This window comes from Chaetura pelagica, unplaced genomic scaffold, assembly GCF_000747805.2.
Source record: "Chaetura pelagica isolate M959 unplaced genomic scaffold, ChaPel_1.0 scaffold20, whole genome shotgun sequence".
NCBI lineage: Eukaryota > Metazoa > Chordata > Aves > Apodiformes > Apodidae > Chaetura > Chaetura pelagica.
This window is the reverse complement of record NW_009951958.1, coordinates 2078777-2092755: the sequence shown is the minus strand read 5'-3', so window position 1 is coordinate 2092755 and position 13979 is coordinate 2078777. Positions and strand designations below refer to the sequence as shown.

The following is a 13979-nucleotide window of genomic DNA, read 5'->3' as shown; positions in this document are numbered from 1 at the left end:
TTCCACTGCAGGCAAATGGATTTCACATCAGTTTGAAGAAGCAGCTTAAAAATGTTGTGGCAATTGTACGATATTTGTCGTTTTTCCAAGAAACTGCTGTAGAAAAGAAAATGTACTTGAAGGGCATATTTGCTTGTTTAGATTATGCAGAAACTATGGCTATTTACTTCAATTGTTGTTGCCTTTAACTTGAATTTTGTGGGGTTTTTGGTATTATATATGTATGACATCACAGTTGGTGGATTAAAATGTAATTCATTGTATTCACAGATTTCTTGTTTTGTGATTAACTTTTCCTTGTCAAAGAAAAATACTAATGATTTTGCCTTTTAAGCTTTAGCCACATATTAGTTGAATAAAAGCAGTAAACCAGATTATTTGCAGGTGACTTGTATGTTCCTGTAATGGATGCAGCCCAGCATGGAATGATTCAGGCACTGTAAGGGAGCAGTGTTCTCTTGACCATTAGTGTTGCATAAAGACACGACAGAACTGTCAGTCATGACCTGTAGGGTTATTATATGCACAAGCCTGGTCTTCTGTACTTGAGCTGATGTCACCAGGGTCCTTTGAAGGTGCAGGGATGCTTCCCACAGCCCAAACTCTTGCTAGAGCATACAAGTCTAGACTTTGTGCAGGTTGGTATTATTTTAGAAAAGGCTTTTACATGTCACATGCATGAAAACTTAACAGGCTTTTCTTTGAGTCCTAACTGAAACAAAAGCAGAGATGTCACATCATTCAGATTGCTTTAGTTAGCACGAATCAGATCATCTGTAAGCAGTGGCTGGAAAGGTGAAAAGCAGTTACTCATTAAGGAGTGTGTTAATGGCTTCTTTGGGGGCCATAAGGAATTTCCAGCAGGGATACCTCAAACTGGTGGTGCTTGTCTGGCTGGCAGCTGCCTATAACCTATGAGCCACATCCAGTAATTTTTGGTAGGAATCATCAGCTCTCTAGTTCAGGCAGTGAGAGATGAAGGTTGTGTCTGTTTCCCTTGGACAGGGAGTAGAGTAGAGCGGTCATAAAGCTATCAGGTATCCAGAAGGTGTTGGTGACCAATGTGCAAACCTGGTCTTTGAATCTGAGGTGGCTAAAAATTGAGTGAAGAAGATAAGGAGAAAGAATCGTGTAGTCAGAGTTAACAGATCAGTTCTAGCGTTCTTTTTTTTCCCCCTCTACACTGAGGAAGTTTACTCCTCTACAAGGCAGGAGCTGCAGTCTGAGACTAGGGAAAAACAAACTTTTTTTGTAAAAGCACAAATATTTTTTCATTTTTATGCTTAATCTTTCGCTGAAGTATTTGATACTCATCACTGTCAAGGATGGGTTATTGAGTTAGAATTATCAAATTTGGAGAGGCAATTTTGCATTTTAAAATTAATATATCTTCAGATGTTCATTGGAAAGATTTAATATTACAGTTTTAAAAATCTACACAATGTAGCTTTTCAGTTAGAGAAGTTACTCTGTGTTCTAAAAGTAAGTTCATCTTCTATCTCTTACGACATCCTCATTATAAAAGGTAGCTTGGATACCATACAAACTTGATCAAAGGCTTGCAGATCTGAATTTTTCCTTTTACCCCAAGGGATAAGACTTACTAGAATATTTGCTGCATTTGTTTTCCATTGATTTTTACTTTTGTATTTTATCAAGAAAAATAAAATTGTCTTCCCTTTTACCTAGTGATATTTTAAATATTCCATTGGATTCCATTGCATCCAGCACATACAATTTAAGTATAAAGTATTTGTTGCCTGATAACTGCAGGATTAGAGGTTATAAGGTGCTCTGGCTTCTGTATTGCACACTTAAAACAATAATAGTCTGTTAGAGCTCAGCTTCTAGAAATAGCCCTTAAGAGTGCAGAAGGCTTGGAACCTGTTCCTGCTTGGAGTGTGGGTTTTTAATGTGATGAAAGAAGAGCTATAATAGGATAATAAAACCTCAGCAGTAATTTCATCTCTTGCTGTCCTGTAGTAGGCCTTCAAAGAGTTGTCCAGTCATTTAGGATGTGGAGTGTCTTGTCCACATTGGCGAGCTCCTGCGGAAACATCATCATATAGAAAGAAAGGGCTTTGGCAGGTCTTCTCTAAAAATAGACTTGTATTTGACCAGTAAAATATAGTTACTCCAGAAAAAGATTATGGCTGAACAATGTGTTTTATCTACTCTTAATATATTACTGAATGCTGTATGAATAAGTGGCATCAGCTACTTGACTCTTGGTAAATTCAGTATTCTTTTAAAAATGTTTTTGTATTATTACTGTCACATGAAGAGCCCAAAGCACAGGAAGATCTCATGTCCATATATATAGTTTAAATTTTATATGTAATAATTGGCATTCTCGGTTTATGTGACAACATGCAAAACCAACTAGGTTTTGTGGTCTTGGTTTTCTGTGGTGAAGCACTTGTAAACCTGTTCCTTGACTTTGTTGTATGTGATAGCTTTTAGAGTTCACCCTTGCAAGAGTAGGGCAGAACAAAGCCTCTGGAGGTTTTACAGCATATACTCTGGAGTTTTTTCAGTATTACAAGGGCTATGTGTAGTTATATGTGAACATTCAAAAGCAACACAAAAAACTAGTGATTAAAGAAACCTGCTTTGTCAAAAAAGAAAGAAAATAAGAGAAAAGCTAAGGTCCTAGGTGTGATTATGCCTTTTAGTGCAGCAGAATCTGTGGTGATGCAGCAGTCTTGGCTGTGTGGAACTGGTTTGAGGAAGTTGGTACAGAAAATTAGCCTTGGGATTGTTTCATCTGCAATTGGGATTTCACTTAATGGTTTATTTTCATATACCTGAGTTTACAATGTATTTTTAAAAACTTCAGTTCTGGAACTCGTTCCATGTGGCTTTTTAAGTGTATTTTGTGAATTTGAGCTCACTATTTTCAGTGCTGAATGTCTGCTGTGAAACTTGAAGTGTGCTGAAGTTGTCAGCAGTGCATCTTTGCAGGATCTGCTCTGAAGTTTTGACCTTGCCTGGAACTTCTGAAAATCTGAGTTTCAGAAACATGGTTGTAGCAAAAGGTCCAATGTGAGAAACAACTCGAGAGACTGAGATAAAGCAGGAACATGTTACAACTTTAAAAGCAGTATAGCCTAACTGATATCACTTTGTGCAGTGTGCTAAAATTCTATCTTCAGCTATGTGTTGTAGGTACAGGGTTGTTTTGGTTTGGGGGGAAATATTTTTTTAAAAAGGAACCTTACATCAAAGGGTATTGGTCTATCTATTAGATTAAGTTGGTATCAGTTTAAGCCAAATGTGATGCTTTTAATAGTTTTAAAAGGTGTAACTCTGACTCTTAAGAGTAGTAGTGTTCACGGTCACTGTCATCAAGCAGCAGAAAACTAATTGTGACTTTTAGAGCAGCTGAATTTGTGTTCTGAAGTCTTAGTTCTTTTTTCTAATGATAATGTTATCGGACAGTAATTATCCTTAGGAATGAAGAGCTTGATCTCATACTGCTCGTAGAGCATTTTCTTTAGCTGAGGATAGTTTGTCATGTTCAGAGATTTTTATTTTTTTTTTGGCCTTTCCCCCCCCCCATACTCCCTGAGAAGGAGACTTTGAAATTACAGTAATGAACAGGATATAAAAGTTTTGGTTAGAATGCAAGGTAAACTACAAATAAAGTATTTGTGTCATGTAGAAATCCAATGCTGAGTTAAAAGTCAGAACTCCTATTTACCAAATTATAACGTGAGGAGTCTTTTTGCTTTGCACTTTAGAAGTGAATTTGGATTTAATGCAAGAGCTGTGAGATTGCTTTCTCTCAAGCAGCAGTTTTGTGTAACTTAATACCCTTGAAATACTGAGTGTGTTTGTCCTCATAAAAAATATTCTTGGGTATCACTCTATGCTGATAAATTACTGGCAGCATTTTCTCCATTCAGTTTTGTGCTAGAGCAGAGAGGGATTTCTCTTGGTCTGGGCAGGAGGCCTGGAATTCCAGAGCTCTCACCTTGGCTACTCACTCCCCTGCCTGCCTCTGGCAACATTTTACCCTTTTTTTTTTTTTTTTTTTTTTTTTTTTTTTTTCCTTCAGTTGCTGCACCTGTGAAATGGAGACAATGCCTCCTCACAGGAATGTTTTGCAAATTATGTAGGTGGAGTTAAGCGCGTTCAAAGTGAAAGATCTCTAACAAAAAAAAATAGTCCTTTGAGATATTTCTGTGTGCAGCTCCCCGAAATGGATGGCCCAGCATAGTTCCTTGCTGCCATCAAGAGGCACATCAAGAGATCCTGTTCCTGGCAGCCTGGTCTTGTGCTTGGTCCTGCACTAGCTGGTGTTGAGCTGGGCTGAGGGAGCTGCAGCCTCTCCTTCAGGAATGGCGAGCTGCCACACAGCCTGTTCTGCTGAAGCAGTTAATCTATCAAATATTTTGATAGCCATGGGCTTTATTTAGGCATCTCAGCTGCCTGTGTTGGTAGGGGCAGCATTCTTCTATTAAGAGAATGTGGTTTTTCTTTTTTAAAAAACAGAAATTGGTTTAAATAGAAAGGCATCCCTTCTAGCAGCTGTATATACATTTGCTTTGCCCTTCCGCTTTCCCTCCAAATATGCATAAGAATACCCATTTTTTTATTTCCACGAGTGCTTTGCCAGTATGATTTTTGTGATGATTTGACTCAGTTTTGTTACAATATAAAGTACCTAGAATAAAGGTTTAAATTTTAAAAAAGCACAAGAGTAAGTGTTGGTTTGAGTGTGTAACTGCCCTAACAGTTAGAAAAAGTCTAATTGTTTGAGAAAATGATGTAAAAATGCTAACAGTACTGATGTGATTTTTTTTAATTATTTTTTTTTTCCAGTATAACATTTCTAGTCACAGTATTGTCTGTTTTTACTAGAACAAGTTGAAATCATCACAGAAGGATAAAGTGCGTCAGTTTATGGTCTTCACACAATCTAGTGAAAAGACAGCGGTGAGTTGTCTGTCCCAAAATGACTGGAAGTTAGATGTTGCAACAGACAATTTTTTCCAAAATCCTGAACTTTATATACGAGAGAGTGTTAAAGGATCATTGGACAGAAAGAAGTTAGAACAACTATATAACAGATACAAAGGTGAGTACCTGAATTTTAAGGCTTATTTCCTAGTTGTATGTGTGTATTCTTAACTACATCATGGGTAGCTGTGCTCTTGTGCTTGGAAATGCTCTTTTGGCTTTGTTATTTTTATTACTAATAATACAAGTTAGAAGGGGAATATATGTAGGGTTCTGCTTCACAGGAATTACGTGTTGTTTCTTTGTGCTCTAGATATATGTACTTTTATACAAGATTAGGGTCTGGAACTGGAATTGTGTGTATAGTGAGCAACTGTAATGGTTAATGTGGATTTTAGGTGATTCATCTGGGGAAATCACATCACTCAGGGCTCATTCCTGACAGAGTGGAAGGTTGCATACCAAGAATGGATTCTACCTTCATTTTTAGTGACCTTGTGCTTATCAGATAGATGAAACCAAAGCAGAAAACAAAGTCTCTTTATCTGTTATATGCCTGTTCAACAGATGATATCCTACCCCAAGTATTAAAGTGGATGCAGTACAGTAGAAAAATTTCTGGTTTAGCACTTAAAAAAAATAAATAATCTAAAAACAAGTGCTACATTTTCTGTCAGCTTTCATATGCATGCATAATCCAAATACCATTTTCCTGAAGTCTTTGTTGGCTTGTGTTAGTAGATCTTTGTTAGTGCACTTGAAATGTAAGCATCTCACTTCCAGACCACATGTTGATTCCTTCATGGAAAGAGCAGTGTGTCAGACTGACTTGGAATTGGTAATGGGGCAAAGTCACTTTCCTCTTGAAGGTTACCATGTCCAATCTCATGCATGCTGGTGATGCTAGAAAATGCATAAAACTAATGTCTACTGAGTAGTTTATGGGCAGATTTGATAATTGTATCAGTACAGCTTGCAGATGGACACTGCAGAATTGTTTATAATGGTACACAGATCAGCAGTCTTACCAAAGACACAAATAATTAAGTGTGCTGGTGTGAAAGGACCATTGTTCTCTGTATTGAATGAGTCTGAATATCATACAGAAAACAAATGTTTGTGGTGCTTTTGTCTCTCAATGAAAATAACATAAGCTTTGTTGTATGGGAGGCTTTACTGTAACAACTTCCTCAATTGTTAGTTTTACCATTGAAAATACTAATTTATTTATTTTTTTTTAAAGTGAGGTGATCCCCAAAATTACTTACTTAAAATGTTTACTTATCTTAAATACTCAGGTTGAATAAATCAGTTTTTTCAAAAACCTGGGTTTTTTCTCATACTTACTTTTATTTCCTGAAGATCCTCAAGATGAAAATAAAATCGGTATAGATGGTATACAGCAGTTTTGTGATGATCTAGCTCTTGACCCAGCCAGCATTACTGTACTCATCATTGCATGGAAATTCCGAGCTGCAACACAGTGTGAATTTTCAAAGCTGGAATTCATGGATGGAATGACTGAGCTAGGGTAAGTGTGTAGTAAGTATTAGGCACTGACAGTGTAATCCAGTGTCAGAAGCTGGACCGTAAGTTGGAACAGCCCTATTTTGAGGAATTCACAATCACATTGTCCTTTCTGACCTCAGAGACTTTTTGGAGTCTGGCATCTCTTGTCTGCCTCTGTAAAAAGGCACCTGCTGTCAGTGTGCTGGGTGCTTAATGACCAAAAAAAGGGAGGCAACTTTGAGTACTACTTGTCTTGGTTGTGTGACCATTTGTTAGTTGCTTTAGAGCTACTCAAGTAGGTAAAGCAAGGATGCTGGTCTGCAATCTAGCATACCTAGGTTTTGTCTGCTGTGTGAGACTATATCAGTTTTTATGACCTTTTTCTAAAAATCTTCTGGATTATGAAATCTGATGTGTCAGCTACTACATGCAAATTACAATGTGAAGAAATACAATGATTTCATCTCTTTGTTGCTATAGGTGCAGACTAATTAAGGGCTTCCTTTTTGTTCTGATAATCATGTTGTATTCCACAAGAATTGTATCAATTTTATGTCTAACTTATATTTTATGGCAAAATTAATGATACGCCAATAAAAACATGCTTTTTTAAAATGCAGATGTGACAGCATAGAAAAACTGAAGGCCCAGATTCCTAAAATGGAACAAGAATTAAAAGAGCCAGGAAGATTTAAGGATTTTTATCAGTTTACTTTCAACTTTGCAAAGAATCCAGGACAGAAAGGTTTAGGTATGTATTGTTAATCACAAACATTTGTTCTTAAACATGGGAAATGACTGATTGAAGAAGTAAGTGAAAATTTTCTTGTCATCCAGTGAGTCAGAAAGATAACCACCCTTGGGATAATGTACATCTCTCTGTTGTGTAAGATAGATGCCAATTTAAGGTGTTAACTCGATGGGAATATCTGCATTATTAGTATGGACAACAGAATGTTATGAGAGAGGGTTTATTCTTTCACTAAGAGTGCGTGCAATTCCCAGTAAGCACAATGGATTATGGTCTTACATTAAAGGTATAATTACACCACTTAGAATTTGCAGGACTGAGCAGATTAATTGAATTTTCAATGTTAGGATAAATTTAAGCTGTAAAACTGATTTCCATGTAATTACACTTGTACAGTCTCCAGTAACACCAAAAATGTTTGCAAATGTCTTGGCAAAATAGAATTGGAATAGTACAAATAGGTTTCTGTATCCTGGGCTTCCTACCTGTTGTGCAGTTGGTAGCAGGTGCCTACCTACAGCCTTTGGGGTTTTTCTCTCTGCTGACTGAATGTGTTTTTCCATTATTTTCAAGCTCTTTTTCTGATTGTGGTTTTGATTAATACAACAGGTGAAGTGGAAGAATCACTTATTAAATATAATTTTTTGGAGACAAAAGCCAAAACTGTGATAGAGCACCACGGTTCTGATGGAAATAAGTGAACAAACTGTAGGTCTGTCTCTTCTGTACAGCAGAAATGAGGAAACAGGAATTTCTTTGGGGCAGTATTGTTAACCAGCCAGAATGCATATTCATTTATATATGGTGTAGTTGAAATATTAGCCATAACTAACACTTCATTACTCTCTAACTTTTAACTTTGTAGATTTTAACTGTTCTGCTTTTGACAAGAAGTAAAATAGGCCAGTAGGATCTTCCTTGGCTGCTTGTGAATTTATTTTTCTCAGTAGTGAGAATGCCTTAAATTGATTGCCACTGTCCAGCCTTTTATTCATGCACTGTGAAAAGATGAGCAGTTCTGCTGTGGTTTGCTCTTCTAGATGTGAGCAGCTTCTGGCCTAAAATGAATATTGAAAAAGAAGTAACTAAGTAAATGCTCCATGACTTAGTTTCAACTCTGTCTCCTTTAATGTCTTTCTGAATCCTGCTTTTTTGAATTGAACTGTGAGTTTCATTGACAGAAGCCAGAAGAGCACTGCTAAACTGCTTAAAAATACTTGTGCATTCATCTAGTCAGATCTGAATCCTGCAAATAAATGAATGGACTGATTCTTATATCTTGTAGAAAGTAATGTTATTTTTTTTAGGCTGCTTCAACAAGGAAAATGTGGACAGTAATTGAATTGTGAGAGGACAGAAGTTAGATCACAGAGTGTCAGTGTGGAATCAGTTCTGCAATGTAAATAGTTGCAGGGATTTTTTGGTTTTATTTTTTTATGGTTATCTTTGTAATATTAGTATGTTGTTTTTAATCTTAGCAACTTTACACAGCAAGGAGTATTCTGCAGAATCTCTCTAAGGTGGGAACAGTGAAATGACAAACCACAATGATATCATAATTACATGATAATTTTAGTTGTATTTCCTCAAAGTTTCAGAATAACAGAACTGTTTGATGTAGTACTTGCCTCTCACTTTCTTCTTCATATTTCTAAGGTATAAGGAAGACTTGCATTCTTTTTCTGATTTTTTGCCCCCTCTAGTCCTCTATGGAAATGATCTTTTGAGTATCCCAGATGGAACAGACTTCAGTAAAAATTATTTACCAGGAAAACTAAGTCCCTTGCTTTATTTCTCATTAATCTTAAAGCTTCTTTAAGCAGTTTACACTCTTAACAGTGGCAAAGACAAGTATAGTTTTCTCACCTTCATACAGCATATGCATAGTGTGAGATTTTTTTAAGTCTGGGTCTGGAAGTGATGTAGAACTAAGCTTAAAATCTGGATGCTTACCAGCCCTTTTAGTGCCAATAAATACATGGTTATAGGCATGAATTTGTGATAGGGCAGAATAATTCTGGAAACCCTGAAGCAAAAGACAATTGGGAGAAGTACAGTGCTGAAAAGTAAGTGCTCCTAGTTAGGCAATTCATTTTGGAGTGTCTAAGTAACTGCTTGTAGGAACTTGCAGATTGATTTTAATGTATATTGGTCTCTAATCTTCTGAACATTGTGTAGTAGTTCAGGCACAGTTCTGGAAATGTATTTCTTCTGCATAGTTCCTTACTACCATGTAAGTAGTGCACAGTACTTACTGTGGATGTCTTAATATTCTTGAGAAATTTGCCTGTCAGTTGAGAATACCTTTTAGCTGATGTTAATCTCAAACATGGCTTGCTTTCTGTCTCTCTGGATAAAACTCAGAATGGAGCATGTATTTTGAGACTTTTATATTTCATCCATGAGGACTTTATTTCGACTTTTAAATGGAAACCAAAAATTTTACTTTCAAGTTCTGTTTTCATAAAATTTCTTCTAAAATGGGTAGTTTGCCGTAAGGCATCATGTTTTGGAGCTTTGCAGGTTTGGACTCACATAATGAGTTTGAGGTTTGTAGTATCCTGAGATCTGTTTTTTAAAGGCCTTTGCTTACCCAAAAGAATAATCTCAAAATTGTATAAGCATGTCGAAATGCAGTTTGTTTATAGTGTTTGTTTATAAACCACTATAAATATGGAGTGGTTTGATGACCTTACATTTTTTGTATGCCTGCTATTAATGCAACACGAGTAAATAAAACTTAGTTTTCTAATCTGTTTCCCTGAGGAACTGATCAGCTTGTGTCTATTCATCGTTAGAAAGGCAGTAGTTTTAGTTGAAGGCTGGAGTACAGATTTTTGTATCTGAATCTTTTGTTAGAGATACTTAGCCTGTACACCCTTTAATAATTGTTTATTTGCACATATGGCTTGTTTACTGAGGAGTAGTGGCTTTTGTTTAATTAGACTGTGCTTCTCAAAACTCAGACTTACACTTTTTTCTGAAATCACACTCCTTTGCAGCTGCTGGAACATCATCTGCAAATTTCATTCTTTAATTTGGTCAGGAAGCATTTTAATGTGAATACCCTGTTCGAGCAGAACTTTTAATATCAAAGACACCAAACAATTCATAAGCTCCCCCCCATCACCATCAATTTTCCCTCCAGCAATGCAGAATTCATGCTTTGTTTTGGTTGCTATTGGTTTCACCTCTTAAGATCCACCTCCCCATTTTTTTTAAATAGTCTGTGGGAAGGGAGTGGTTTTCTTGGGTTGTCTCAGGTTTTTTTCTCTTACTTCCTGACATGCCTCTTCTCTGTGCTCTCACAAGAGGATTGTTTGTGAAAGAAGAGATTTGTTGGACCTCAAAAGATATAAGAGCTTTTGTTAAAAAAAAGAGGTCACTTAACTCGGTAGGCTGTAGGGGTTGCTGTGTGTAGGTGGTGGTGGATACTGAGTGCAGTGAGGTCACAGTTAGTGCAGAGGTCCTTGATGTTTCATGGTAATCAGACTAGGTAGGGATTTTTTTACCATCTACCACTGTATGCCAGTAATAAACAGTAAATGCATGTCAGTTTAGCCTTTGGCAAATAGCAGGGACTTGAGATGGTGGGATTTTTTCGCCCCCTGACGTGCTAGACTAACCAGTCTCTTTTTCTAACCTCCACGATATAACACCACCTACTGCTGACAACCACATAGGTTGCCTGACAGGCAGTAGGTTGTTGTTCCAGAACTGTCAGTTCAGGTTTCTCAGTCACTGAGAAACAGATTCAAAACAAGCAAGAACACAACAGGAGTCTTTGGGAGGGGCAAAATCCCCAAACCAACAAAAAAAACCCTTCCAAAAACCCAACCAGAAATAGACCAGGAACTTACAAACCAGCTCTCAACCATCTGCTTGTATTTTTTTCAAATTGAAACCTGATTGCAGAAATGAATACTTGACAAAAGTCATGTTACAAAGCCAGCATCTCTAATAAATGAAATAATAAGCTAGTTTTCTGTACATTGTCTTTTATATATTTTTAGCAAAGCAGATATAGCTACAAAATACTACAAATTTTCAAGTCAATAGCATTTTTAAGACAAAAATTTTAAACAGTTTTAAATAAAATATTGTTAGATAGCAAAAGATCACTATAGCTGTGATTGATTTGGATGTTTTAGATAGTAATATGGGCAATTTTCAGTTCTTCTATATTCAAGTAATAGTAGCAAGATCCATAAAATATTTGTATAACTGTTTATGTTTGCCCTTTTGTAAAGGATCCAGAGGTGTATCTGCATTAGCTTAATCTTATGTTTCATCTTAGTTTTAGTTATCTGTGGAGATTATATATTTGAAATGTATATCTCTAAAAGAAATATATTTTAATATTACAGATTTAGAAATGGCCATTGCCTACTGGAATTTAGTACTTAATGGAAGATTTAAATTTCTAGACTTGTGGAACAAATTTTTGTTGGTAAGTTTAACTCTTTACATAAACTGGACTGCAGTATTTTGAAACTTTGGCAGCTAAATATGTATAAACTATTGAGTAGATGAAATAGACTGTTTTCACCCTGAGCCCAGATGCTGCACTTCATAGTGTGTACAAGAGGGGGATACAAATATGCCCAAGACAGTAAAAATGAACGTGTGTAAAGGTTTTCTGATTATTTTTTTTTAAAACACAAATTTTCCAACCCTTTGAACAGGAACATCATAAAAGATCAATTCCTAAGGATACCTGGAACCTTCTTCTAGACTTTAGTACAATGATAGCAGATGATATGTCTAACTATGATGAGGAAGGTAAACATTTTCATTTTCTTTAACTTCTGTGTTTCATGCTATGTTTATTACTCTGTATCTACTTTGGCACAACTAACTAACAGCTTAATTAGAATATTACTGGGGATCTAAACTTCAGTTAGAGCTACTTTAATGCATGTTGTTAGCACCCCTTTGTTACTGCAGGTTTAAAAAATAACTACTGCAACTTTTTAAATCCATTCTATTTTTTTTTTTTCTGCCTGAGCTTAAATATTCATTCTTAAGTATTGAGGCAAACCTTGATATTTGTCCATTTACAAAACAGATTCTCTGTCAGTGCAGTTCATGGCATTTTAGCTAAGTAACCTAATCATGGCCTGTGTATGTCTTCGTAGGCTTCTCTGATCATTGCATTTCTTAAGCTGAAATTATTTTTTAGGTTTGTTTACTTCAGTTTATGTGAAGATTTGACATGTAATAGTATTATAAAGTGAAGCTGACAGCATGAAGAGATTGTTAAACATAAGTTATTTCCAATCAAAATGGTTCTTGATTGGGGACCTTTTGGATATGGCTGCCCACAATATGTGAAATATAGGTACATGTTTTAACTACCTCCTGTAAAGGAATATGAAAGAGCACATCTACTGTAATACCAGCCCTGTATGCCATTATACCTCACTGCTGGCTTTTGGAGTTCATGTTGGTGTTTTCAGGTACAGCTGAGTGTGCTGATTCTAGCAGAGGATCATGGTGTTAATGCAAAATCAAATTGTGAGCAGTAAGTGCTGTAGCATGTTAGATGTGCTGCTGCCATCAGCTCTTGCCATCCTGGAGATCAAGTTCTGTTGCCAAAACCAGGGCAGGTTTAAGCTGGAATTTTTGTCTGCTTTTTAATTTTTCTTCTTTTTTTTTGGTCAAGAAGATGAAGGAAGTAGGACCCTTGAAAGGAAAATGTATTAACTGGTTTAAAGGAAGGATGAATCTTCAACCAGCTCTTAAATTTCAAGCCAGAAAATCAAATTACAATTTTTTTGCTTGCATTTATGCCAGTTAAAACTGGAGAGTACATAACTTGACTAGATCTGAAGCTTTGGAAAGGATGTCTTGTGGAACCCAGTTCTTATGTTTTGGTCTTTTTTTTTCTCCTAGGTGCATGGCCAGTTCTTATTGATGACTTTGTGGAATTTGCACGCCCTCAAATTGCTGGGACAAAAAGTACGACAGTGTAGCACTAAAGGACCCTTCTAGAGTGTACATAGTCTGTACAAATACCTGAAATGGAAAATTGCACAGTCAATTTCTGCTGGCTGGACTGAACTGAAGATCAATCCTCACACTATGACTGAGGGTTGAGACAAACCTTTAAGGATACATCTTGGACCATATCGTATTTCATTCTTCTACTGGTGGTTTGGGCTTTTCTTCTAGTCTGGACCACTCTTGCCCATTAAAATTCCAACATTGTGGATTTCATCATGGAATTTTTTTTTTTTTATTTTTTTTTTTTTGTGGACCACCCTTGTTTCATCTCCCATAAACCCTAGAAGCTTTATAATTATTTTGAGGTTTCTGGTTTCACATAAAGCACAATGCTGGTCATCATCAGGCAACTGTTGTATGGCATCCGAATTATACAGATCAACATCAAAACAGTTTTTAAAAGAACCCTTAAATATACACTTGGGGCTAGTTGCAAAGACTGCATTGATAGCACTTCCTGCAAGAGTGATATATTTAAGTGTATTGGGTCTGATATTGTGTGTTTTTTCTCTGGAAATGTGCAGGTATCATCTAAGTGAGTTTGAGTATCTGGTAAAAGCGATTATGGAAATAACCAGGAAAACCCCAGGTTGTTGATACTGGCCTATCTAGGTACCTGTCTGAAGGGTTTGACTGTACATCAGCTGAGTGTGAGCACAGCTGTGGTACGACACAAGTGCTGTGCACCTGAAGCCCCTGTGTTCAGAGTCGGCCTCCGGTGAGTGTCCTGGAGAGAAGCTGAGTGTGG

General features: G+C 36.5%; 1 protein-coding gene across 1 annotated transcript; it reads left to right on the top strand.

The window, feature by feature from the left end:
- Nucleotides 1-4872: 4872 nt before the first annotated feature.
- On the top strand, nt 4873-13618 carry DCUN1D1 (DCN1, defective in cullin neddylation 1, domain containing 1). The gene is made up of 6 exons (XM_009999342.1): nt 4873-5083; nt 6328-6496; nt 7095-7225; nt 11593-11675; nt 11911-12007; nt 13121-13618. Exons 1-6 carry the CDS (start codon nt 4909-4911, stop codon nt 13198-13200), a joined length of 735 nt encoding a protein of 244 aa, XP_009997644.1. The 5' UTR covers nt 4873-4908; the 3' UTR covers nt 13201-13618.
- Nucleotides 13619-13979: the final 361 nt, after the last annotated feature.